At 41.3% G+C, this 25505-nt stretch overlaps 1 protein-coding gene across 4 annotated transcripts in view; it reads right to left on the bottom strand.

Moving 5' to 3' along the window:
- KALRN (kalirin, RhoGEF kinase) overlaps positions 1-25505 on the bottom strand; it is a 643785-nt gene that overhangs the window by 270180 nt on the left and 348100 nt on the right. For 3 of the 4 annotated variants that reach the window (XM_011950775.1, XM_011950776.1, XM_011950778.1), the window contains exons 16-21: positions 22332-22451; positions 15574-15792; positions 11749-11898; positions 8611-8725; positions 4431-4546; positions 3820-3942 (exon numbers count right to left, since the gene is read on the bottom strand). In XM_011950775.1, coding sequence (XP_011806165.1) covers positions 3820-3942; positions 4431-4546; positions 8611-8725; positions 11749-11898; positions 15574-15792; positions 22332-22451 — 843 coding nt within the window. The remainder of the gene's footprint in view (positions 1-3819; positions 3943-4430; positions 4547-8610; positions 8726-11748; positions 11899-15573; positions 15793-22331; positions 22452-25505) is intronic. The other variant, XM_011950777.1, reaches the window with a different exon arrangement.

The raw sequence follows: 25505 nt of genomic DNA on the forward strand, positions 1-25505 counted from the left end.
TGAGCTGAGATTCGGCCACTGCACTCAAGCCTGGGTGACAGGGCAAGACTCAGTCTCAAAAAAAAAAAAAAAAGTATTTTCTTAACATTATTAGCCATTGGCAAATGCAAATCAAAACCCACAATGAATACCACTCCACACCCTCTAGGATGGCTATATAAAAAGACACAATAACAAGTGTTGGTGAGGATGTGGAGAAATCGAAACCCTCACAAATTGCTGGTGAGAGTATAAAATGGTACAGCTGCTTTGAAAAACAGTTTAGCAGTTCCTCAAAAAGTTAAACATAGTAGAACTCCATATAACCCAGCCATTCCACTCTCAGGTATGCACATAAGGGAACTGAAACATATGTTCACACCAAAACTTGAATATAAAGGTTTCTGGCAGCATTATTCATAACAGCCAAAAGCTGGAAACAACCCAAATGTCCATCAACTGATGAATAGTAAACAAAAAGTGGTATATCAATGAAATGGCATGCTATTTAGCAATAAATAGGAAAAAAGGATTGATACATGCTGATAGCATGGATGAATCCTGAAAGCATTAGGGTAGGGGAAGTAAGCCAGTCACAGAAGATCTCATATTATATGATTCCATTTATATGAAATGCCCAAACAGGCAAACCCATAGAGACTGAAAGCAGATGAGTAGTTGCCACAGGTTAAGGACAGTAGGGAATGCAGAGTGACTGCTAATGGGCATAGGGTTTCTTTCTAGGGTAATGAAAATGTTCTGTAACTAAACAGTGGCAATGTTTGCACAACCTTGTGAATATGGTAAAAACCATGGAATTTGTAAAAAATGAAAAACAAAATCATCTTTAAAAAGTTTTGCTTTTAGAAGAAATGGAGTTCTTCCAAATGTCATGATGACTAAGCTTTCCCATCACTGTGTGCCTTGACCCCTTATACATTTTGAAACCCATAATAGGAAAATACCATTTCTATTCTTTTAATGGACTGTCTATAGGCATACCACACCTTGAGAATTATGTTTTCCTTTTTTCCTCATTCAAACTCTTTTTATTTCATTTTTATTCTTACATTTGTGAGCTTTTACATAGAAAGTATCTTTCTATATCCAATGTTTCTTCTACTTAGTCTGCTCCTTTGGACCAGAATATTATTAAATTCAATGTACTCCGTTGCCCTATTCAACCATAAGGGCCACCATATGTATTCTCTTGTGGCTAAAGGTCAGTTTGGTCTCCATTTCAAATTCATTTTATTGGTTATAAAGATTATAATTAAAGACAGCTGATTAGAAGAGGTTTACCTCTGGAAAGTGGGACTAGGGTGAGGCAGGAGGCTGCTGCCTCTAATCAGAAGCTCCTCAGCTGGGTTTGTTATCCTGTAAATATTCTAATATGAATAACCCTGAGATTTGGAACATGATAGTTATGTCGGGAGAGACAGAGAACAAAGACAGCCAAAGTAGAAGATTCATATTAAATATAAACGAGAAGGGCTGAATCTACTCAAACTTCCTTTTTTCCTTATGTTCCCGAACGGTTGTAGCCCCCTTTGAATGTGTAAAATGTAGTCAGGTAACCTAGGGAACTCAGGATGAATAGTGTGGTTCTCGTCTTTAAGTATTCTGTTGGCTTATATAGGAGATAACATTGCATAGATTACCGGAGGAGAGATGGTCTGTGCCAGGTGAAGGGCTTGTTTGTTTGTTTGTTTGAGACGGAGTCCAAAACACTGCACTCCAACTCTGTTGCCCAGGCTGGAGTGCAGTGGCCTGATCTCGACTCACTGCAAGATCTGCCTCCAGGGTTCATGCCATTCTCCTGCCTCCTCCTGAGTAGCTGGGACTACAGGCGCCCGTGACCACACCCAGCTAATTTTTTGTATTTTTAGTAGAGACGGGGTTTCCGCGTTAGCCAGGATGGTCTCAATCTCCTGACCTCATGATCCGCCCGCCTTGGCCTCCCAAAGTGCTGGGATTACAGGCGTGAGCCACCACGCCCGGCCCAGGTGAAGGGTTATACAGACAAGGGCTGTAGTGCAGGGATGAGCTGGATCATATCCTGGTATGTGGGAAGGATCATAGAGGAGGAGGCTCTAGAGTGGAAAGCGGGGGTGTTCCTCTTAAAAAGCACAAACTAGAGGGAAGGGAAGGGTATTCCAGGCAGAGAAATGTATGAAAAAGGCACATAGACAAAAAAGTATAAGATGTACCTCTCAGAGGGTAAGAGAATACATCCATTCCGCTGGAGCATAAACTCTGCATAAAATAATAATTGAAGATAAAGCTGGGGAGGTAGGGTGGCGCAGCTGTAGAGCTGTGGAGCATTATCCTAAAGGCATTGGAAAATCATTAAAGTTCTTGATCTGGGTGGTTATGTGACCAAAGCAGCATTTTAAAGATGAACAGCAATGAAGGGTAGGGTGGAGTGGAAGGAAGGAAGGAAAGGCCAAAGGCATGCAATCCCTTTAGGAAGCTACTACAGCTTAGGGTAGTAGCTATGTGAATGAAAAAGAGGAGAAATATGTGAAGAAGGTTACAAAGGTAGGATGAATAAGATTGACCGAATAATTCTTCACATTTCCACTTTGATTATGGAAAGATTTTGATCCTATGAAGTTCTGGGTATCTTCTGTGATCCACCCTATGCAGATAGGAACACCAATGGATCTCATACTATTCATCCTGTTAATGGCTCATTATCGACCCTATTTGGAGAAGGGTGGATAGAGCCAAACTTGTTAATTCACAAGCCATTTTAATTTGGATTTGAATAGGGTTCTGTGCATCTGCCACCTTCTTTGTGCTGTTTGCTTTTGCTGGTACTGAAATGAGTCTCTTATCTGTGCTCACAGCTTTTTGCATTAGACAAAAAGGCCCAAAGCTCACAAGGATGCAGGGAGATGCTCCCCAAAGTTGAGAGATCTTAGGAAAAGATTCATAAAGTGGATAACCACTTCTGAAATATCAGCTCAGGGATGAGGCTAAGGGTCTAATTTTGTCACACCAAACCAGAGGAACATTCCTTATAGTGTCAGAGGGATCTCTGGATAGGATGTTTCCCACCTTGACCCCAACAAGAGCATCTCTCAACCTGGGAAGAGCGTCTGCTATGTGTGGAAGTATGCCAAAAACGGCTCCTATGTGGCAAGGAGCCCGGTGTGAGAGATGAGGACACTACAAAGAGGAACTTGAGACAGATCAGATTTTCATTCAAACCCAAGCATCCTCAGATCAAATCCTGCCTGTGAAAACAGATGAAAATCAGGTTTCCTTCTATTATGGCATTCCCCACAATGTTGGTATGAATTGGTATGTACATCCTTGCACATTTTGCTCCCCAGAGACCCAGCCTAGCTCATGAGCAGGTTTGAGGCCAGATGGAAATAGTTCAGAAAAGGAGAAATTCACCTGTTTTGTGTACCCATCTAGTCACTGGCCCTTCTAATAAGGTGAACTTCCCAAGCCACTCAAATTGCAAGAATATGTGGATATGTGCAGTGTTCACATGCACAGGCAACATTTTTACATGAATACACCCTTTTCCCTGATTTGGTCTGAAAGAATATAGCAGATTCCAGAACCTGGAGCATGAAGATGAGTATCTGGAAGCACAGTATATAGCAGTTGACTTGCTGCATACAGCTGCTCTACCCAGCAGCTGCAATTCTTTGGGTATTCAGGTTTCTAGAGATAATCCTTTAGGACATTTACATGCTTTCCCCCTTGCCACTGCAGCCAGGTATTTTTGCTTACAGAAGCTGTCTTTGCTTCCATAATGTGAAATTGGCCAGAATGGAGAGTTCTGGGTGGATTTGGGGAAGGGTCTGGGATGTTTCCTACCTTGGCAGGCACCCTGAATTCCCCATATTCTTTCAGCAGTTCCTGAGTCTCCTCTGTGGTCTCTCCAGTGGAGGTATGTGTTGAGAGGTAAAATTCACCTGTTTCTTGGATCCAGTCAAGCGCCTATGGGAGGAAACAACCCATCCAGTCCCCCAAAAGGCAGCTGTCAGTAGAAGACATGCCATATTACAATGAAGGTTATTGTTGGGACAACTTAATGGACCCAGGAAACACTGACACAATTTGATTGGTATGTAGCTCTGGAGTTGTTTTTTATGAACGAGCCCTCCCCTGATTTGGAACCACTTATCAGCAAAGAGAGGGTCTCCCCCAGTAGACCGGGGACTCTTCTAGGCCAGGCCCAATATCATCCATGAATTAGGGGCATAGTGGGTGACCTAGCATTTCCTCACATCTCCTGTTGCCAAACTCAAAACAGAGAGCTTGATAAATGCCGAATTGCTGACAAGTGACACCCTGCTTTCTTTCCTCTTTATTCCCCACTCCCATCCCCAATTTGCTGCTGTGGCCCTCTTCTGGACTAAGCCTTGGTTTTGGGCCTCTGTATGCTCCCCAGAACTGAGATAGAGCCAGGGAAAGCTTTGGACAACCTGCTTAGCGCTGCGCTCGAACACCACGTATTGCTGGCACTGGTCTAACCGCCGCTTCTTCAAGGTCCAGAAATGCAGCACGCGATTCTCCCTCTGCAGGAGCTCACTCAGGATGGCTGTGGGCAGAGGAGATACATATGATGGGCACAATCCAACCAACCCCTTCAGCCCCATGGCCCAGGTGCCAGGTGACCATGACTGTGATTTCAAGCATCTCCATGAGACTAATCCAGCATCAGAGAAAGGGAGCAAAAGCTGGATACAGAAAGGATTTCCTAGAAAGGAGCAAGGTCGAGGAGTCTAGGGTGAGAGCCCATTGATGAGAGTTCCATCAACTAAGGTGGGAAGAATATAACACCAGTGACTTACAAATGACCCCGATTCTCTTTATAGCAAAATTAGTCCTTGGTTCTAAGAAATCTTAGGAAGCAACTAATTCAATTGGCCCCAAGAGTCTAATGAGCATGGGTGGACCTTGACAGGAATCTCAGTCATTCTTAAGGACTCATTAGAAGAGAGGCAGGAGATTTATAGTGCAATGAGGGCTGGTGTCACTGGCTTGACAACCACATCATGAACCATGTTCTTGGACCTGCACAAGAGGTTGTGCACACAGCACTTTAACGGCATAGCCTCGATTTAAACACTTCTAAATAGTGGGCACAGGGAAGCTGTGTTGGAATTATGTCTTCATGTTGTCTCTGGGCCCATGTTGTTTTGGATGTGATCATAAGAAAAGCTAAAAGTGATGTTAAATGAGAGTGTCTACACAAGGCATATAGCACAGCAAGTGGGCCATGGTTAGGTATTCAGTCCATGCTATTTCCCTAAGTTTTCTGTTGTTTCAGGAGTAGCTGGGTACGTGGATAGATGTCTTAAGCGTTTTAAATAGTATGTTCTATGCTGGAAGCAATAAAATTTATTTTATGTCTTCCTTCTGCTTCCTGTTGCCATATTAGATATTAACAAAATATATAATAATAACCATATGAATAATACTTATCACATACTCAGTATGTGGAAGACACTCATTTTCATAATACCCCACAATGCATGCACCATTATTATCTCCATTATACAGATGAGAAAACTGAGGTTTAGAGAAAGCTTTTGAGAAAGCGTAGGGAGGGTAACTAGCTCAGAGTTGTTCAGATAGGAAAGGGCAGAGTTCAGATTCAGGCCAGATCTGACTTCAGAGTCTGAGTTGTTAGTCACCTTGGTCTCTCACATTACTGGGACTATAAAGTACAAGTTTCTGTGCTTTATGAGGACGGCACAACCTGAAGTGCAGTGCTTGCACTGAGAAGTTTTTGTTGATTTTATGTACTTTTCATACCCCTTCATTCTCACCTCCCCAGCCAAGTTTAGCTTTCTGAGGATAGGATGTGTTTTTCATCTTTTAGGTTAAGTGCTTTTTTCTTTTTTTTTTGAGACAGGGTCTGGCTCTGTCACCCAAGATGGAGTGCAGTCTTAGCTCACTGCAGCGTCAACCTCCTGGGCTCAAGTGATCCTCCCACCTCAGCCACCTGAGTAGCTGAGACTATAGGCACATGCCACCACACCCAGCCAATTTGTAAACTTTTTTTTTGTAGAGACCAGGGTCTCACTATGTTGCCCAGGCTGGTCTCAAACTACTGAGCTCAAGTGATCCTCCTGCCTCTGTCTCCGTCTCCCAAAGTGCTAGGATTACAGGCGTGAGCCAGTGTGCCCAACCTTTTATGGGTCCAATTATTCACCCTTCCCTGTATCTAAGCTTTTATCATGTAACTTTTTCATTCCTTCCCAAAGAGGCAAGTACAGTTTCTCACTCCCCAACTGATGTTGGCCACATAGCTTGGCCACATAACTTGCTCTGGCAAATGAGTTGTTAACAGATAAAACAGAAGCAGGGCCTTGAAACGTACTTGTAGACTTGACTTTGCTCCTTGTACCTCTGCTATCACCACTATAGGAACTTCTCCTGGGTAACTGCTGCCCCTTCAACCCAGGTCCCAGAATAAATACACATGGAGCAAACAAGACCTTACCTGGAGTGAAGGAGCCAAGCTAGCCAGACTTGCAGCCTGAAGCACAACCGTACTGCTGAGCCCAGCTGAGATGCTGCTCCCCAGCCAATGCACAGCCACTTGAACAACATATGCTTACAGTTGGATATCATTGAATTTTTTGTTTGTTATGCAGCCATATAACAACCAGCAGCATAAAAAAGCCAAAACTATGTGGCATTGGCATTCAGTCTAGGTAGTAGGTGAAAAGGAAACTGATATATAAGGGATTGTAGGTCCCTCCTCAGGTGGAAGCTTCAATGGGGGAAGGAAGGAGTAGAAACCCATTTCTTTTAGTCTTTATGTTCCCTAGCCAGAGTTTTGCTCACTGAAGCTCCCTCTATGGTGTGGCAGAGAGAATCAACCCAGATCAGGAATAAATCATAAAGAGTTTCAGGATTATTTTCCCCCCTCTTCTTGAAAGCTTTCACATGGGCAACATCCTGGTCTTGCCTCCAAGAAGACGTAGGCATTTCTCACTGTCTCTGAGTGCCTGTTACTCTTCAGCATGCAGAGGTGTAGGTGGGATATGTAGTCTCTCCGTAGGCAGCTGGCCTCACCCAATCTCCCATCTACATTTGGAAGCCAGAACAGATGCTTTCAAATGTGCCAGAAGAAGTGACATAATACCAGCTCCCCACAGGTCCCCTGACCACAAATAGATTAGCACATTTGGAAGAGAAACTCTGCTCCCTCCTCTCTGTAGGGAACTTTGATTCCTAGATTTAATTCTGTCCAGTGGCCTCTGTTCTCTCCAACTCTTGAGCAATCTGAGCAAAGAGGGAAGCCCTTCTTAAGCAGACCATGCATCCTACCCTGTCCATGGTGTCTCCAAGCCCATAGCACTCCTCACTCAAGTCAGCTTGGGTTCCCTCCCTAGCCTCGGGCTCCAGAGTTATATTTCTCTGCCTTGGCAAGATGACATTTGTTAAACTCTTCACTCACTCAAAGGCTAATTTCTTCATGGTCAGAATAATTCCACAGATAATGATTTAAGTTTCACATGTTAGATAATAGGTAATTTTTAAAAGTTATGTATTTATTATCATAGACTTTCTAGAATTCAGAGAGATAATAAAGACGATGTAGAATAGCACTTACCTAAATTTTATGAACACATAAATCACCTGGTTGGTAGAACTGGGCAGTTCTTGCCAACATGCAGGTTCTTTGTGCTTTTTTTTCTCTTTTTTTTTCTTTTTTATTTGAGACAGGGTCTCACTCTAATTGCCCAGGCTCCACAACAGTGCAAATGTGGTTCACTGCAGCCTCCAGCTCCTGGGCTCAAATGATCCTTTCATTTCAGCCTCCTGAGTAACTACAGCTATAGGTATGCCACCATACCAGGCTAATTTTTTAACTTTTTGTAGAGACGGGGGTCTCACTATGTTGCCCAGGATGGTCTTGAACTCCTGGCCTCAGGCAATCCTCCCATCTCAACCTCCCAAAGTGCCAAATGCAGTTTCTGACTCAGTCGGTTTGGGTGTGGCCTGAGATTCTATGTTTCTTACACTTTCCCAGGGATGTCAATGTGGCTGGTCTGGGAACTACAATTTGAGTAGCAAGAGTCTAGATGCTCCCCTCATTTTAAATAAGAAACTAAAGTTATAAAAGGCTTAATCAATCAGTGACAAATCCAGGGTCAGCATTTGGTTTTAGGATTCTCAGTCCACATTCTGTTCCTAGGCTATAAGACACCCTAGTCTTGTGCTGTTCAATATATTAACTAGGAGCCATAATCTACATTTAAATTAGTTAATATTAAACAAAAGTTAAAATTTAGTTCCTCAGTTGCACTAGGCACATGTCAAGCGCTCAACAGCTGCTGTATTGCACAGTGTAGATACAGGCAATTTCCATTATTTCAGAAAATTCCACTAGGCAGTGCTGTCCAGACTCTAAGATAAATGAAAATACTTGGGGAAATTTTATCCTTGTTTTTGCCTTCCAGATCTTGAAGCATGTTTAAAAATTGACCATGAATCATTACTGCCCACATCATCCCACATCATACATTTTCATTTCCAAGGAGAAGCAGCAGGAAATTTGAGACTGTGTGGAAACTGGGTACATGGTATATTTCAGGGAGGGGCATTCGCTGAAGTGACCGATGGCTGGGCAGGTCTCTCACTGACCTTTCACTTGTTGCTCGGGTCCCCGAGTGTGGCTGGCGACACTGGGCATGCTGACGTTGTTCCTGTGGATGTACTTGAGAAACACCTCAGCATTCCGCCGAGCCAGGGTGCATGCCTGAGAAAGACAAAGTCGTGAGGCCCCTGTCCCAGCAGGTGTATGGAATCCAAGACAATGGTGAAGGCATACCCTCCTTCCTTCTACATTTTCTTTTTTTTTTTTTTTTGAGACAGAGTCTCACTCTGTTGCCTAGGCTGCAGTGCAGTGGCGTGAGCAGAGCTCACCGCAGCCTCCACCTCCCAGGCTCAAGCGGTCCTTCCATCTCAGCCTCCTGAGTAACTGGGACTACAGGGGCCTACCACCACACCTAGCTAATTTTGTGCATTTTTTGTAAAGATGAGGTCTCACTATGTTGCCCAGGCTGGTCTCAAACTACTGGGCTCAAGCAATCTGCCCAGCTGGTCTCAAACTACTGGGCTCAAGCAATCTGCCCACCTTGGCCTCCCAAAGTGCTGGGATTACAGGCATGAGCCATGGCACCTGGCTCCTCCTTGTACTTTTTAGGAGGCTCAAGAACTCTGAAGGAATCTAGAAGAAGCAGAGCTCTGGAAGTTATCACTGGTTCATGGATACTCCAATTCCAATTTATGGAGCTCACCTTTCTGAGCTTTCCTTTTGTCAAGTGAAGAATTACTCCTTTCTGTCTCTGTCCATTCCATCTCAGATAAAAATCAGAAATGAGCCACCCTTTGTCTCCTTCTATGTTGACCAGGCATTACTAATATTCACTCTTGGCCTATTTTTCCTCAGCCACCAGAATGCCTCTTACATGGCCACTGGTGTAAGCTCAGGAAACATAAACCCACTTGAAAATCAGTGTGACTTAGACTTGAGCAAGTAAATTTGGTAAACACATCTATTAACCCTACATTCCAAATCTAAATGGAAATTACTGACATTTTTCAGACTTATTTGCCCATCAAGTCCCCCTCATCTAAATATCACTAATAAGCATTCTATTGTTGAAGAATGCCAGTCTACATAAAGGACTAACAGCTGTTACATTACCTACCCCCCTTATGACTCATATTAGCTGTGAGTGGCAAACAGAGGGCTGGTCACATTCTCCTTGGTGTGCTGATGGACAAGACTGGAGCCCGGAAAGGGTAGGAGCCAGGAAGCAACTCAGATCTAGGATCTAGGACGACTGACAGTATTTCTCGTTCCTCTCAAGCCTAGTATTTTCTGGATTTCTCTATAAAGCAGGGTTTTTTTTCTGGTTGTAAAGTAATAAATACTAGCATACTAATTTTTAATCCACAGTTTTCAGAATTAAATTATCTTTAGTAAAACTGTGAAATTTTTTCATTTTTCTTTGAAATTTTATTTTATTTTTTTCTTCTACACACCCTGAAATGTAAAATTTTAGAATCTTATACTTTCCTTCTGATCCTACAATATAATTAAAAATTATTATATAATTAATAGAAACAATTATAAAATTTTATAATTTTCTGGTTATATAAAAAAATATATAGCAACAAAGGTATCTGGGATATCTGGTACACAAACATCTGCTGGTGAGTCCATGAATACAGAGGCTCCTGAATGAAACAGCTTGATGGTGGTCTCAGCTTAAGGAGTTTCAAACGGATCAACTAATGAATACAAATAAAGAGCTCAATATTCTATCTACTGGGCATATAATTCCCACAGTGACAGGGAGCTTCTCACTGTGGTTTTAGGGACATACGGAAAACATCAGACCAGAGGGTTTTCTATTTCTTTCTTCAATAGAAATATTTTCTTTTAATTTTATGAAGAAATATCTTTATACTTCTGTTTGAGATTTTTATATGCTCTACTTAAATTGTTCCATTTTAAACTTTGCTTTGCAATAGGGAAAACTTTAAAAAATCATCATAAGCTCTGCACAGAAGAATTTCTATCTAGTCTTATTAGTAAGAGCCGATTACTAAAGGTTCTGACCCATATAGGTGCAGATACCAGATAGATAGGAGGAGGGAAGGGAGAAGCCAGCTTAAAAAAAAAATAAAAATTAAGCTCAAGGTGGTCAAGTAGAGAAAATCCCTAATAAAAGAAAGGCAGGTAATTACAGAATTGAATAAAATCAATGGTAACATGTCAGGGTATAAAAATTATCTCTTCTATTCCCAGAAACCTGAGAGGAAGCAGAACATGAAAGCAAGAAATCTGAGAGCAAACGGAGACTTTAGATGAGCTTGAACACAGAAGAGAGGAGATCAGAGGAGAAGATCAAAGACTGGGGAAGGAGGCTCACAAGGACTTCCCACACCAGCTGACAGTCTGTGCAGAGCAGGCCTGTGCTTTCTCCCTCGGAAGGCAGGGCTCTAGCAGAATACTTGGAATAAGGCATTTCTCTCTTAATACAGAAGAATGAACAGTGTCGTGTGTTGGTAATTGTTAGATTGATAAATAAATAGGGCATCCAAATTCATTTCTTTAATTCTTACCCTAATTTTTGCATCTTCCATTTATAAAATATTTTAATCGTTTTATATCTAAGCTTATATCTTTTTGATATTACTATCAAAAATAATTTAATTAGCCAAACACAACTGAATGAAAGCATGTCTTTTTCTCAGTTAACAACATCCATGGGATATTGGGATATCTGAAGATTGCAGTAGTAGTAACAGTGTATCCCGATAGCCTAACTATACAAAAAGTGTGAAGAGAGAAAGAAATGTTGGAAATGTAACCTTTCACCTTTGAAATTAGCCAGTCAACATCTTCATTACATTCCCTTACCCCTTTAGGGAAGAGGTTAGAAAAAAAGAGGGGATAGGAAGCATGTTTGAAGTTGTGTGTGTGTCTGCGGGTGTGTGTGCACATGTGTGCGTGTGTGTGTGTGTGTGTGAGAGAGAGAGACAGACAGGAGGAGGAGGAGGAGGAGAAGAAAGAAAGAGAGAGAGAGAGGAAGGAAGGAGGAAGGAAGGAAGGGAGGGAGGGAAGGAGGGAAGGGAAGGAAGGGAAGGAAGGGAAGGAAGGGAAGGAAGGAAAGAAGGAAAGAAAGGAGAAAAAGAGAAAGAGGAAGAGGATAAAAGAACAAGGCCAAGGCCAGGAGTCTGAGCCCTTGCATGACAATGTGCTCTGACCTTAAGAAAGGCCTCCTTTTGTTCCAAATGTTTGCTGATGAGTGGAATGACATGGTCGATCTCTGCTGCTGGCCCCAGCTTATCTCGTCCACCACACCAGTCCTCATCTCTCCGGTATTCTTGCTCTAAGCTCTCCAGGACACTACATACCTAGTGAACCATGGAAGAAAAAAGACTCAGTAAATTAATTATTCCGGAAGTATTCTCTGAGGACCTTCAGCCTACAGAAGCCTACACATATGACATTTTTCATTAGAAGTTTAATGCCTCTGAGACACCTAAGAGAAATCCAGGAGGCAGTGACAGTCCTGTGTCTGAAACCTGGGAGACATTATGACTGGAGATATGGATTTTGGAATCATCTTTTTATGGGAGTTGATGACATTAACTAAGAATAGTAGGTAAAGTAAGAAAGTAAGACAGTCTGGTATCTTTGGAGTTTCAGTGTTTTTACATATTGTTATAATCTCACAATAACTATAAATTAGGTAGAACAGGAAATGAGGTTTGGAGAAGATAACTTGATTTATCCGACCATCTGTACTTGTCCCATAGTAAGGAACATCAAGCAGAGACAAAGGAGGAAGTTGCCTATGTTGTATGGTTTACGGGCCATAAATGAATGTCATCTTTTTCCTCCCTTGGAGAAAAATGTCTCAAAAATCCAACCATAATACATGACATCTCCAGGATCTCTATTACAAAATACACATTTCCTGTAGAGAGGTAACAAATTTGGGTTAACCTAAAAGACAGTTAAGAAGGTTTTTAGTTCTAAAGATGCTGAGAGGCCATGCTAAGTGACCTTATAAATGAACCCAGAAGACAGTAAATCATTTTGAAGTGGGTTTGGAGGGAAATTCAGCCTGGGTCTCACAGTGGAAAACCCAAGGCAGCCTAGTATCAGGGCCTAGTATCAGGAGGATGCAGAAAATTGAAACTCATATTTCATACAGACATCCTTCCATATCTGTGGGTTCTACATCCATGATTCAACCAACTATGGATTTAAAATACTTAGTTAAAAAGTACAGCAATAAAAAATAATACAAATAAAAACAATAGAGTACAACAACTATTTACTATAATACTTACATATTATAAGTAATCCAGAGATGATCTAAATTACATGGGAGAATGTATATAGGTTACACGCAAGTACTATGCCATTTTATATCAGGAACGTAAACATCTGAAAAGTCTGGTATCTGTGAGGGGTCCTGAAACAAATACCCCACGGATACTGGATTTCCTTCAATAGACATTGGGATGACTGGATCTCCTTCAATAGACTTTGATTACTTGTTCGGATATGGCAGCAGGGAAGAACAGCTATGACTATCCTTGGCTTTCTCTGAGAAAGTCTTTTGATGAAAGATGTCTCTTTTTTTTTTTTTTTTCTTTTGAGACAGAGTCTAGCTTTTTCACCTAGGCTAGAGTGCAGTGGTGCAATCTCGGCTCAATGCAACCTCTGCCTAAGTGATTCTCCTGCCTCAGGCTCCCGAGTAGCTGGGATTACAGGTGCCCACCACCACATCCAGCTAATTTTTGTATTTTTAGTAGGGACGGGGTTTCACCACGTTGGTCAGGCTGGTCTTGAACTCCTGACCTCAAGTGATCCGCCTGCCTTGGCCTCCCAAAGTACTGGGATTACAGGCATGAGCCTCTGCGCCCAGCCAGATGAAAGATGTCTTTGGATAGGGCATTCTTTGAGTTATGAACTGAGCTGAAAGATGTGCTGAAAGCTGTCCCAGGAAGAACACCCTCATAGCCAGACACGCTTCTCGTGTCATGAGAAGATCTGTCACCGAACTCAAGATGACTTCTCTAGTCCCATCTCTAGCATCACGCCTTTCTTTCTGCAAGGCCTGAAATGTGCAGGCAGCTCATGTTTTGAGATAAAACAGCTTATAGACATGCAAAAACTTTAAGAAAAAGGGTACTTGAGATCTGTCCCATGATAGGACTGAACTTAGGAGCAAACAATTTGGGAGTTGGAAGAAATGAAAAGATTATTAGGTATAAATACTTTAACAAGAAAGGAAACAGAAATCCAGAGAGGTAAAGTAACCTTCGGCAAGGTCACTTCAGGGTAAAATTTCTTGACTCCTATTCCAGTGCCCTTCACCATCTTGATCCATTTCAAATTAAAATTTGTGTATAATATTAGACAGGAATTAAGCCTCATTTGTTTCCATTTGGATATTCAGTTGTCCAGCATCCTTTGATGAAAAGACTTTCCTTCACTCATTGAATTTTTTTGTCAAAAATCAACTGACTGTATATGTGTGGATCTATTTCTATAACCACTATTCTGTCTCATTGTGTTTATTCTTATTCCAAATACCATTCTGTCTTGATCCCTGCTGCTTTAGAATAAGTCCTTAAATCAGGCAGTGTGGCTTGTCCAACTTTGTTCTTCCTTTCAAAATTGTTTTGGCTGTTCTAGTTTCTTTGCATCTGTATTCTTTGCATTTTCATTTTATTTTCATATAAATCTTAGAATCAATGTATCAATTTCTACCAAAAAAAAGCTTGCTGGGATTTGATTGAGACTGTGTTGAATCTATGGATCAACTGGGGATACTCTTTATCATCTTAGTCTGCAGCTCCTCATTTCTGTGGCCATCAAAGGAGTCATCCCTCTGAAGCAACAGAAAGGAATGAGAGAAAGCGTGGAGACTCTAACCCTGGCTGCAGGGCCCTCTGATGCACATGTCATATTTTCTCCAAGGGAGACTTTCTGATGGTCCCTGTAAGTCACCCAAGGAGAATGATTCTCTGATTTATTTCTACCAGGGAACAATTCAGAGAAGGAAACTACTATACACTGAATAAAATTACTCCTGTTTTAAACCTGTTTCATAAAAAGAATTCCCTAACAGCACCCAAGTCATTTAAAAAATCCTCTTAGCCCTGTGCATATTGCTGTACAGATGAAAGGGTAACACACTGCATCTTTATGGCCCTGCTGCCCAGCTCCTGCCTTTTCACCCACAGCAGCATCATCTTATCCGGTGCATTCCTAGTTCCCCAATGTCAGAGAGCTGCGTTTCCTCCATTAGACTGGAGGCCCCAGGAATGAAAGAACCATGCGTTTTTCAAGCAGTGCATAATGCCTAACTGTGGTAGATTTAATTATTGTTCAGCAACTATTCATTCTCCTCTCCTAACCTTCATAGGAGGCATTGCTGCCTCACTGATGTTGGCTTGGCCGTGTGACTTATTTTAGCCAATGAGATGAAAGAGAATATACACAAGCAAAGACTTGAAATGCACTTGTATGGTAGATTTTGGACTCTTGCATTCCTGCCTTTAACTATAAATGTGCCTGAGATGGCTTCAGGTCAAGGAGGACAAGAGACATGGGAACAGATCTAGACCCAGTTTGCATCTCGAAGCCTAGTTCTACCAAGTTCAGCCAAGAGCAACTGAACCCCAGACACTTAAGCAAAAAAAATGAACGTTTATTGTTTTATATCACTGAGTTTTGGGGTGTTTTGTTACACAGTACTATGGTGGTAACAGCTGACTAATATACTGTCCAAATCTAGCCTTTAGTATACACCCAATTTCTATTTCAACACCTCCCTGTAGATCTGGTAAGTTTGAGAAATTTATGAGAAACAAACCCCATGGTCCAGTGCTCAAATGGCAAGGATGACAACGAAGCCAACTGTGGTGTTTCCACAAACTATTCTTCAAATGTTAGTACGGAGAGGACTGGCTTCTCGCTGACATTAAGTACTGCGCATTAACACTGCAAGGCAGAAAATAGTCCTTTGTCAATCTCAGCCCCACAAGCCCCACAGTCCTTTCCCTCACCTGTTCAGAAGTTTTGTAAAAGGCCACAGAGGCATTGACCAGTTTTAGCCGGTCTTCCATCTTCAGCATGAGCTGCTGCCAGTGGAGAGCCACCTTCTCAGCACATTCCCGGATGGCATCAGCATCGTAGTGGCCGGCCTGGAGCAGCACCTCGGCTTTCTGCTGTACCTGCAGGGCGCTCTGGTGCGTCTTCTGCAAGGAAGTGGCATGAAAGAGGGACTGGGCACAAGGAGAGGAGAGAAAGGTCCGTGGGAACAACCCAGGCGTGGTATGGGAGGGGGTGGAGTGAGGCGTGAGTGAAAAGATGCAGAGAAGTTAAAGAGCTTTAAATGACTGATCCATTTTGTCATGACCATTAATACATTATTACTTTTAAAGCATATTTTAAAAAAGAATATCATACATTTTTATTAGCTAATCTCTCACGACCCTAACTTCTGTCCCCATTTCTTTCTTTTTCCTTGAGGCACTCTAGATTTTAAGGACATTTCAGTTTCTATAGAAGGGAAACAGAAGTTATGTATCAATCTGCTCCCTAATTGGTTCATAAGTTTCCTTCACAAATAGAATAATAAAATTGTACATTCAGTTTTCAAAGGAAGTTACTACTGCAGTCCCATTTTACAGATCAAGTATAGACAGCACATGAAAAGAAACTTCATGTAACACAAATCTCAGCTAACAATGCAATCATTTAAAACATTAATAATCAGTTGAAAAAGATTCCATTTGAAGGAATAAATTTGGAAGGTTAACAAAGCTAGAGAATAACTTCCTACATCATCCCTTAATTACTTCACTGAGGGGCACAACAGTGCAGGAGATAATTCACCTCAATACATAATCCCCATGTTATTTACATATCCCTTCAGGAGATAATATATATGTAGAAGGTCTATTTTCTTTCTTTTTTCTTTTTTTTTTTTTGAGATAGGGTCTTGATCTGTCACCCAGGCTGAACAGTGCAGTGCAATGATGCAATCATGGCTTGCTGCAGCCTTGAACTGGGCTCAAGCAATCCTCTTGCCTCAGCCCCCAAAGTAGCTGGATAGCTGGGACTACAGGTGTGTGCCATCACACTTGGCTAATTTTTCACTTTTTGTAAAAATGGGATCTTGCTGTCTTGCCCAGGCTGGTCTCAAACTCCTGGCTTCAAATGATCCTCTGGCCTCAGCCTCCCAAAGTGCTGGGATTACAGGCAAGAACCGCCACACTTGGCCAGAAGGTCTATTTTTTTTTTAATCCTTTCTAATTTAGGCTAAATGTGCTATGTGTTCTCTGAGTTTATATTAACTGTAGAAGGTTGGGAGAACTAGGGTGGCAGGGAAAGCACCAAATGGAATTAAGATTTACTAAGACAAAATACGGATGTGGATGATCTATAAGAGAATGTTAGAGCCCCACTGACTTGACGGAGCTAATATCATCCCAACCTCAACTGCTGGGATTGTTCCAGACTGATGGAGCAGTACTAATTTGGTCTTTGCACTTTGAGGAAATAATAGTTCAGCTGGCAGTGAAAAAGAACAGCTAGAACTCAGTAACTTACTCCAGAATTATTTTCTGCCCTTCTTCTTGGGCAGCAATTCTGGACAGTTCCCAAGAGCTAATCTACTCTGCACTCCCTGTGTCTGAGTAGAGCCTTACTCATTTTCACCTATACCTCTCCCTGATTCCCACCATGATGGCCCTTCACCCTCATTCCAGATTGCAGTCTACACATTCTCATTTATCTTCTCCAGTCTATCCCCCACCTCTGACTTCTCTTCACCCTCTCCTGAATCTGTACTCAGAGTTAGCAATGCTAGCATGACCTCATTAGCAACCTAGACTCCTTCGTTCCCTGCCTTTCTACTGAGTCAGCCCTCGATCCGATCCTGATGACCACATCAGCATTTGGGTACCTAATTGCTTAACGAAGCTAGAGAAAGTAAGCTAGTGGGTGGAAACGATCCACTAAAAATCCCTGGTTTTCTTTCTTTGTCTTACTTATTGGCACCGTTTTCTTTTCCTGTCTCCTAAATGTAGAGGTACCAGGGTCAGCTCTTGCCCCACCCCCACCCCCGCCCCGTTGCTGCAGCGCTCTCATCTCTTCCCTTGGTTTCTATTGTCTTCTCTTTGCAGATGACTCCCCAGCCTATGTCTCTTGTCTGACATCTGACTCTTCTTCAGTTGCCTTCAGACGCAAGGGTAAGTTGCCTGCACAGGTCTCACCCTAGTGAGCAGCACTGATTCAGTTGATCTAGCTGTCTGTCCTATGTCAGCCTCCAAGAAAGATGCATTCAGTAAAAGTGATCTTCCTGGAGAGAGGAGGGGCCTTTGCCAGTGAATGGGAAAGGCTTTCCTGCTCTATTAAAGCCTCCACCTCCCCTAGACAGCTTCTCAAGTTCCACAGCTGAAACTAAACTCCTCTTATCTTAAAACAGTTTTCTTATGGTAATCTGCCACTTCTGTTGGCACTCTCCTTCTCTCTCCTCCTAGGATTACAATCTTGACATCATTCTTGCTTGCGGTTCCCCTCTCCCCAGTCCCAGCCCTACCCTCACCACTTTACACACAGACTGTTGTGGTGATGACCCAATGAGTCTTCTTGCTTTCCATTTCTAATTCATAAAATTCATCCTTTACATTTTTAACAGATCCCTTTAATTCTCTGTAATGGGAAGTATTAGCATTATAAGACTTCTATCATCTTTTCCAGCTCTAAAACTCTCATTTTATGTCATAAATGCCACTACCTTCTCTCAATTCAAGCCTTCAGTGGTCTTCCCATTGCTTTGAAATTAAGTCCAAACTTTGGAGGCTGTCATTAAAAGGCCCTCATTACAACATGGTCCCAAACTACTTCCATAACATGATCACCAATTACTTCCTTACAAAAACCCTTTGAAAATACATCAAGTACTTTCTTGCTTTTGCTGCCTTCATTCTTCCTGCCTTTTATGCCTTCCTGCCTTCCTGCCTTCCAGCTTTTCTTTGAGACTCAGCTAAAGTCTACCCTCCTTGATTGAGGCCTTTTCAGACAGCCTGAGACTCACTGTAAACCACCCTCTTCTGAATTTCTATGTCACTCATCTAACACTTGGCTGATTCTCCTTACTTAGACTGTGACACTCTCAAGGCAAGGATGGTTTGAAAAATCATAAGCACTGTGCTTATGCATATATTTTCTAGTTCTCTCAACATGACTACAAGGTGGATATTATTATTCCCATTTCACAGATTAAGAAACTGAGGATCAGCTGGCTAAGTGACTTGACCAAAAATGTACAACCCAAAGAAGTAATGAAACCAGAAATAAGACTCATATTTGACCTATTCCCAAACCTGTGTTCTTTCTACTATAGCTCATCACATCATTTCATCTCTAGCAATTAGAACAGTATCTATAGTATCTCATTTGGAGGAAGGGTTCACCAAATGAACATTAACAATTATGATAATTATCTGGCCTCTTTTCAATATCTAAAATGAGCATATAATTGTTATCATAAAACAGTTATGTATTTTTCTCTGACAGTGGAGGAGTAACCTTGATTTTCCCATAATATATGGAAATATATATTATATATAAGATATATACAAATGTTCTTTCTTACTTTGAAACTCATTATCATGTAATAGTCCTGGGAGTACTGTCCCCCTTTAATTTCCTAAATGATAAACTCTTATCCATATAACATAATCTTTGCTTTGCTAAGCTTAAGTAATTATTTTGCACTTATTTCTACTCGCCATTATCTAATCCTGTTGAGTGCTATATCCTTAAGACACGGATTATCAAGGACATTAATATTTAGTAGGAGTACACAGAAAAGAATGGAACTGAATCAACTGAATTTATTATCCAGTTTTAGCTACTTCTTCTGACATAATGCTTATTCTTAAAATGCATAAGAGGATTTCAAAGAACAATAGATTTTGAAGTTCATAGTTTATGAAGATTAATCAGCCACATCTTAGATACTAACAAATAGTATTCTGGGTTTGACAAAGCTAAGTTTCTTTCAAATGCTCTGTACTGCTTTCCATTCTGAATGGCTCTGGGAAAGACTTCTTGAAACCAAGGCCACTTCAGGTAAAAATCCTGACCTTCCTTAGAAAGACCAAAACCTTCAATCTAATGAGGTCACCCAAGATATTACAAGTTAGCAAACATTGTGGTTTGCCCATGACAGTTCCAGTATATGCCTATTTTTCTGGCTTAGTTATTAATAATTCCCTCCTTCACCTTTAAAGGATCTCATTTAAATAATAAATTATATGATCATCCTATTTACTACTTTTTTATTTTCCCTGGTGGAACCCAGAGTTCTTTCTTAGGGTTCAAGAAAGAAGTCAAATTATGCTCCCCACCAACAATCATTGTAAAGGCCTCTAGTAACACTGTCAAAGTGGGTTAAACCAAACCTAACTGCTTTCACTCCCTTTGAAACAGCTTATCTTCCCTGGCATATTTTCCTTCTGATGGAGAGCCTAGTCTGAACTGACACATTTAAGGAGAAACGCAGGCCACCTGGAGAAGGAGCATATGTTGCAATTCTGTTTCTGTTCCCTTCATTGTTTTAGGCAATGCAGACTCTGCCTACCTTTCATTCCCAATATCTTCTAGAAATCCTAACTGCTCTGCCATGCCCTCTCGAGACTAAGTGGCCTATATCTCAACATCAATTCCAAGAATATTTGATCAAGTTGCATCCAGAGAGAAACCCAGAACTGATTAAGAGATGTTTATGCTTAGTGAGCCTCTATTCTGTAAAGATGAAACGGTGTCTAACACAAACGAATACATACTGCATATGCACTCATGTGGAATATAGTCATTTCAAGCACTGTGAATACATTTACCCATGCTTCCTCAAAAGCTCATTGAGATACTTAAGTGTGTTATGACATTTGGTCTTACTTGCCCACCATTTGATTTAGGCAAACCTTCTCACCGAAGATAAATAAAGAGGAGGTATGGCCAAGAGCTGTCTTCATTCTGCCTAGCATGCCTCATAACTGTGCTATACCTCTAGTCTGATCACTCAGCCTTCATTTTCTTCGTTGCTGCTATGACTGTGGGAACTTGACTGCTGTGTGCCCGATTCTTTTTTTGTTTTTGAGACAGGGTCTCACTCTGTCACCGAGGCTGGAGTGCAGTGGTGCAATCTCAGCTCACCGCGACCTCCACCTCCTGGGTTCAAGCAATTATCCTGCCTCAGCCTCCCGAGTAGCTGGGATTACAAGCACCCACCACCATGCCTGGCTACTTTATTTTTGTATTTTTAGTAGAGATGGGGTTTCACCATTTGGCCAGGCTGGTCTTGAACTCCTGACCTCAAGTTGTCTGTCCATCTTGGGCCTCCCAAATTGCTGGGATTATACACGTGAACCACCATGACTGGCCCTGTTTCTTGATTATAACCCCAATCCTGATTTTTTCTTTATAGTGAATACATCCTAACACTGTGATATTTCGGTGTGTCAGAAAGCTACAATAGAGACAGCTGATGGTAATAAAACTTATTTCCTCTGGTTAATTCCACCTTAGAAAATGATTTGCTGATGCAGTGTGTGAAATATGAAGTTTGCTTTTAAATCTCAAATCCCAGACAGTTCTTCTAGTACTAGTAATGGTTCCTAAGAAAATATCATGCATCTTAACACTGTTTATACATCCACGATGGTTTCCGGGAAATTAAATAGTTGCAATCAATCAACACTAGCTTAAAAATGGTGAGCAATCAGTTGGATTACTGCATAAAAAGACACAGGCAATTAAAATTTTATTATTTTGCCATCATTGTTGTAGAAATGACCCATTAACAATCTTTTTTTTTTTTTTTTAAGCAAAAGATAACATCTTTGCATTTCTTACACATTCAGAAGTGGGTTGAACTCTATACTGGACCACAAGTAATGAATGTCTTTGAAGTTTTCATTCTGTCTCTTTTCCCATTGGTAATTAACTTATTTTATTTTTAATATAGTTCCCGTGTCCCATTTCCTAATCTTTTTCCTACACCACTCTAAAGCAATCAGTTCAAGTCTCTCTGGGAAGGACAATGTCCTAGTAAAAAAGGATAATTAAGGGTACTTAAAGCAAGACAAAATTTATATTAGATTATCATAAATGAAGTTTTATTTTTAAATAGCCTTCTAAAAAGTCCCTGTTGATGAACTTCTTCTGGTTGCAGTTTATTCTTTAAATATTGTTCTACCAGCATTATTGAACAACTACTTTCAGCAGGGTATAAATATCTGGTGCAATCTGCTCCAGTGCTCATTATCCTTGTTAAAAGGCAGACTCTGACAATAGTATCTAAGGGTTACATGTAAACCAAATGGTTAAAAACAGGATCCTAATTTATAATGACCTTTGTACTTGTTTATCCTCAATCTTGAGTGATCTTCACCGGAAGTGACTTCTAACCTTTTACTTTTACATGTCCTCACATGGTACATATCTAGAATGTATTAAAAAAAAAAACCAATGTACCAGTGGCTTTAAAGGTTGAAGGTACAGATAGATAACAAAGATTCTCATATGAAGTGTGAATACTTGTTTTCTCATACCAGGCCTCCCTGGGGGATGAACCCCTGCATTTGCTTCCCCATCAATTTTTGGGTAAGAGGGAGGCTCCCTGGACCATTCTACTAGAAGGGGTACAGCCTTCGCTGCCTGAAGGAACACCCACACCTGAGAATCACCCTGCTTGAGGTACAGAGCAGAAAGGGGAAGGGAGGACAGTGCAGCCAGATTTGGGTGTTACCTCGATGGCCAGCTGGAACTGCTCGTGCTCCCGCTGCAGCTGCTCTGCTTCGGACAAAGAGCTGGCATTGACCAGGCTGGCGTTGAGCATTGACTCTCCATTGCGGATCCATCCCAGAACCTAGGGAATCGGGACAAGCACACAGATGAATGGCCTTCTGCAGTTTCCCCAGAGCTGTTGCCTCCTCTCATGGGGACTTCAGACAGAGAGCTCACTATCATTTATCTTCTTTTTTTTTAATTTTTTTAATTTTTTATTTTTTGAGACGGAGTCTTGCTCTGTCGCCCAGGCTGGAGTGCAGTGGCCGGATCTCAGTTCACTGCAAGCTCCGCCTCCCGGGTTTACGCCATTCTCCTGCCTCAGTCTCCCAAGTAGCTGGGACTACAGGCGCCCGCCACCTCGCCCGGCTAGTTTTTTGTATTTTTTAGTAGAGACGGGGTTTCACCGTGTTAGCCAGGATGGTCTCGATCTCCTGACCTCGTGATCCGCCCGTCTCGGCCTCCCAAAGTGCTGGGATTACAGGCTTGAGCCACCGCGCCCGGCCTCATTTATCTTCTGTTGGAGAGAGGACAGCAAAGATCTCCATAATTAAAATGGTCATCTCCCCAATCATACAGAGTACCTGTGCCATAAGGTACTTATTTTATGTACCTGCTTTATTCCCAGCTCCACGTCACCCCCGTCCCAATTTCCTCACCCACATAATGCAAACATTACTTAATATGGTGGTACTGTATACATGTCTAAACTTCCTTCTGGAACACAGGATGGTATAAATAAATACATTCCATCTGCTGGTATCCTTTTCTTTTTTTATAAGGTCCAGTTCAAATAACAACAATTTATGGAAACCTTTTGCACCTAATCTCTCTTGCTAGAAACAATCTCATCTTCATCTAGTGCGAGCATATCATTTTGCATGTACCACCTTTATGGTATTCACCACAGACTTCCTGATTTCTTTATTTCAACCTATGTTTCATTCCCCCCTGAGAACATAAACTTCCTGAAATCTGGGACAATATATTAGTCATATTTTAGTCTCACACAGTACATAGCACAGTACTTTGCATATAATGGGTGTGGTGTAGTTTTTGAAGTAATGGAGTATACCCAGGTCACACCTGAGCAGTAAGTCTAATCTCCTCTACCTTGCAAAACAACCAAGGGTAGGCAGATTTGAACTTCAGTAGGTAAACAACCCCAAAAAAGGAGAAAAGAGAAAGAAAACAAGCAAAATAGGAATAACCCATCTTCTGAATCATCAGAAAAATGGAAGTAAGCTATAATATAATCGACTTAAATTATTTAGAGGCCATGGGTAGGCTGAATACAACTTCTACGTGATGTTAACAAGTACTGGGAGAAAGAAAACTCAACGAGGGAATATTAGGATAGAAGAAGAAACAGCTGACACTGTCTAGAGAGTTCTAGATGAAAAGGGGATGTGGAAATTATCCAGCTAATAAAGTCAGAACAAATAATGCAACTGGAAGAGTTAGGCTCTGAAAACCTACCTCGTGTCTGGTCACCAGAACACTGCCAAATACTTTCCTTATTAGGGAGTCTGAGAGTTTGCTTGGAGAAGAAATAAAAGCTATTCTGAAATTTCAAGATCAGTAAATACCGCCCATCTGTCACCTCATGCCAAAGGAGAAAGACACCACTATCTGTTTCAGATTTGCTTTCGTATTTTTCTCCCCTCTACTTCCTCACATTGAACAATTAGAAAATACCAAGCCTAGTCTCGTGCTCTATAACTCATAGGCACGTCTCAAATTTCATCCCTGGGCAAAAAATGACTCATGCCTTATTGTGCATAGATAACATCAGGTCATAAATCCCACTAAAGCTGGGCTACTTGGATTGAGATGTTAATTCACAGCCAGGCTGGCAGATTGTAGATGAGATGCCAATCTGTAAAGCAATTAGTTACAGGAAATAACTGTTCACGTGAAATCCCTGTTGTCACTGGTGGACTGTGGCTGGCTAGCTAGAGGTGCTAATTATTTTGAAAAGTTGCCTGTAACTTTGGGCGCATGCATTCATAGACTGCATGCCCAAATGCCTCACCTCTTTGGGAAATGGAGTTCACAGTGTCCCTCTGCCATGATTTACTGCATTTTGTTTGGTCTGAAGATTCATTTGAGGGTGTCAGCGAAACCACTTCTCCAAGTGCATCATACATCAATGCCTGTAGGACAGTTTGACTCCCTTTGGACCTCTTCAGTTTTGTTAGAAAATTTTTCTCTCCAGTTTCAGTCAACAGGGAACATGAATTATAGCTATGGTGGTGGGATCCCTACTTACCAGCTTCCCATTTAGAAACATCATGGGTTTCAGTACCTACTTTTTAAATTATATCACGTCATTTCCTTGTTCATTTTGATTTACTAAATGCTGTTTAAAAAGGCATTCCAGGACTTTAAAGTGGGAGATTTGATTTTAGGAAGCTAAAAATGCATGGTAGTTTATATCCATGGCTTAGCTCCAGGGTGGGGCTGATCCCTATGAAAGAGTCAGTCCTGGACGTTGACCTGGCATAGCAGAGAAATAACATAACATATGGAGTCAGAAACCTGGCTTTTTACTTACCTGCAAAAATCACTTAACCCCTCTGAGCCTCAGTTTTCTCATCTGTAAAATAAGGATAATTGTATCTTCCTTTTCCGCATTGCAGGGTTGACGCAACAATGTGTAAAATGTAAAGTCTGATGATTATGATGGTACTGGTGGTGATTTTTAGTTTGGAGAAAAGCTGGATAATGAGGTGATTATTTATAACTCTCTTAATGAGAAGAGAGCTTTATTCCAGAGTCTGTATGAGCTTACTGGCATATTCTGATGTGATGTAGCTTCCTTAGCTGTTTTGTCATCATTATCCTTTTACTCTGATCACTGATAACCCTTGTTGGTATAATTTTCTATTACTGGTATTTTCAATCTTCCAGGTTCATAAAACTGGCTAGTTATTCTTCTGTGAACATACAAATATGCGCAAGTTAAGAAACATCATAACTAAAATGAGAAAATGTTGGTTCTACTAATCTTGAGCTGTATGACCTTGCAAACATCATTTAAGCTCCCCAAGGCTCAGTTTTCTCATCTGTAAAATGTGAACACTTCCCTTGCATAAGGCTCGGGGTAAAGAGAAAATAAAATAATTAATGTAAA

The sequence above is a fragment of the Colobus angolensis genome, unplaced genomic scaffold (assembly GCF_000951035.1).
Source record: "Colobus angolensis palliatus isolate OR3802 unplaced genomic scaffold, Cang.pa_1.0 Scaffold31, whole genome shotgun sequence".
NCBI classification, from domain to species: domain Eukaryota; kingdom Metazoa; phylum Chordata; class Mammalia; order Primates; family Cercopithecidae; genus Colobus; species Colobus angolensis.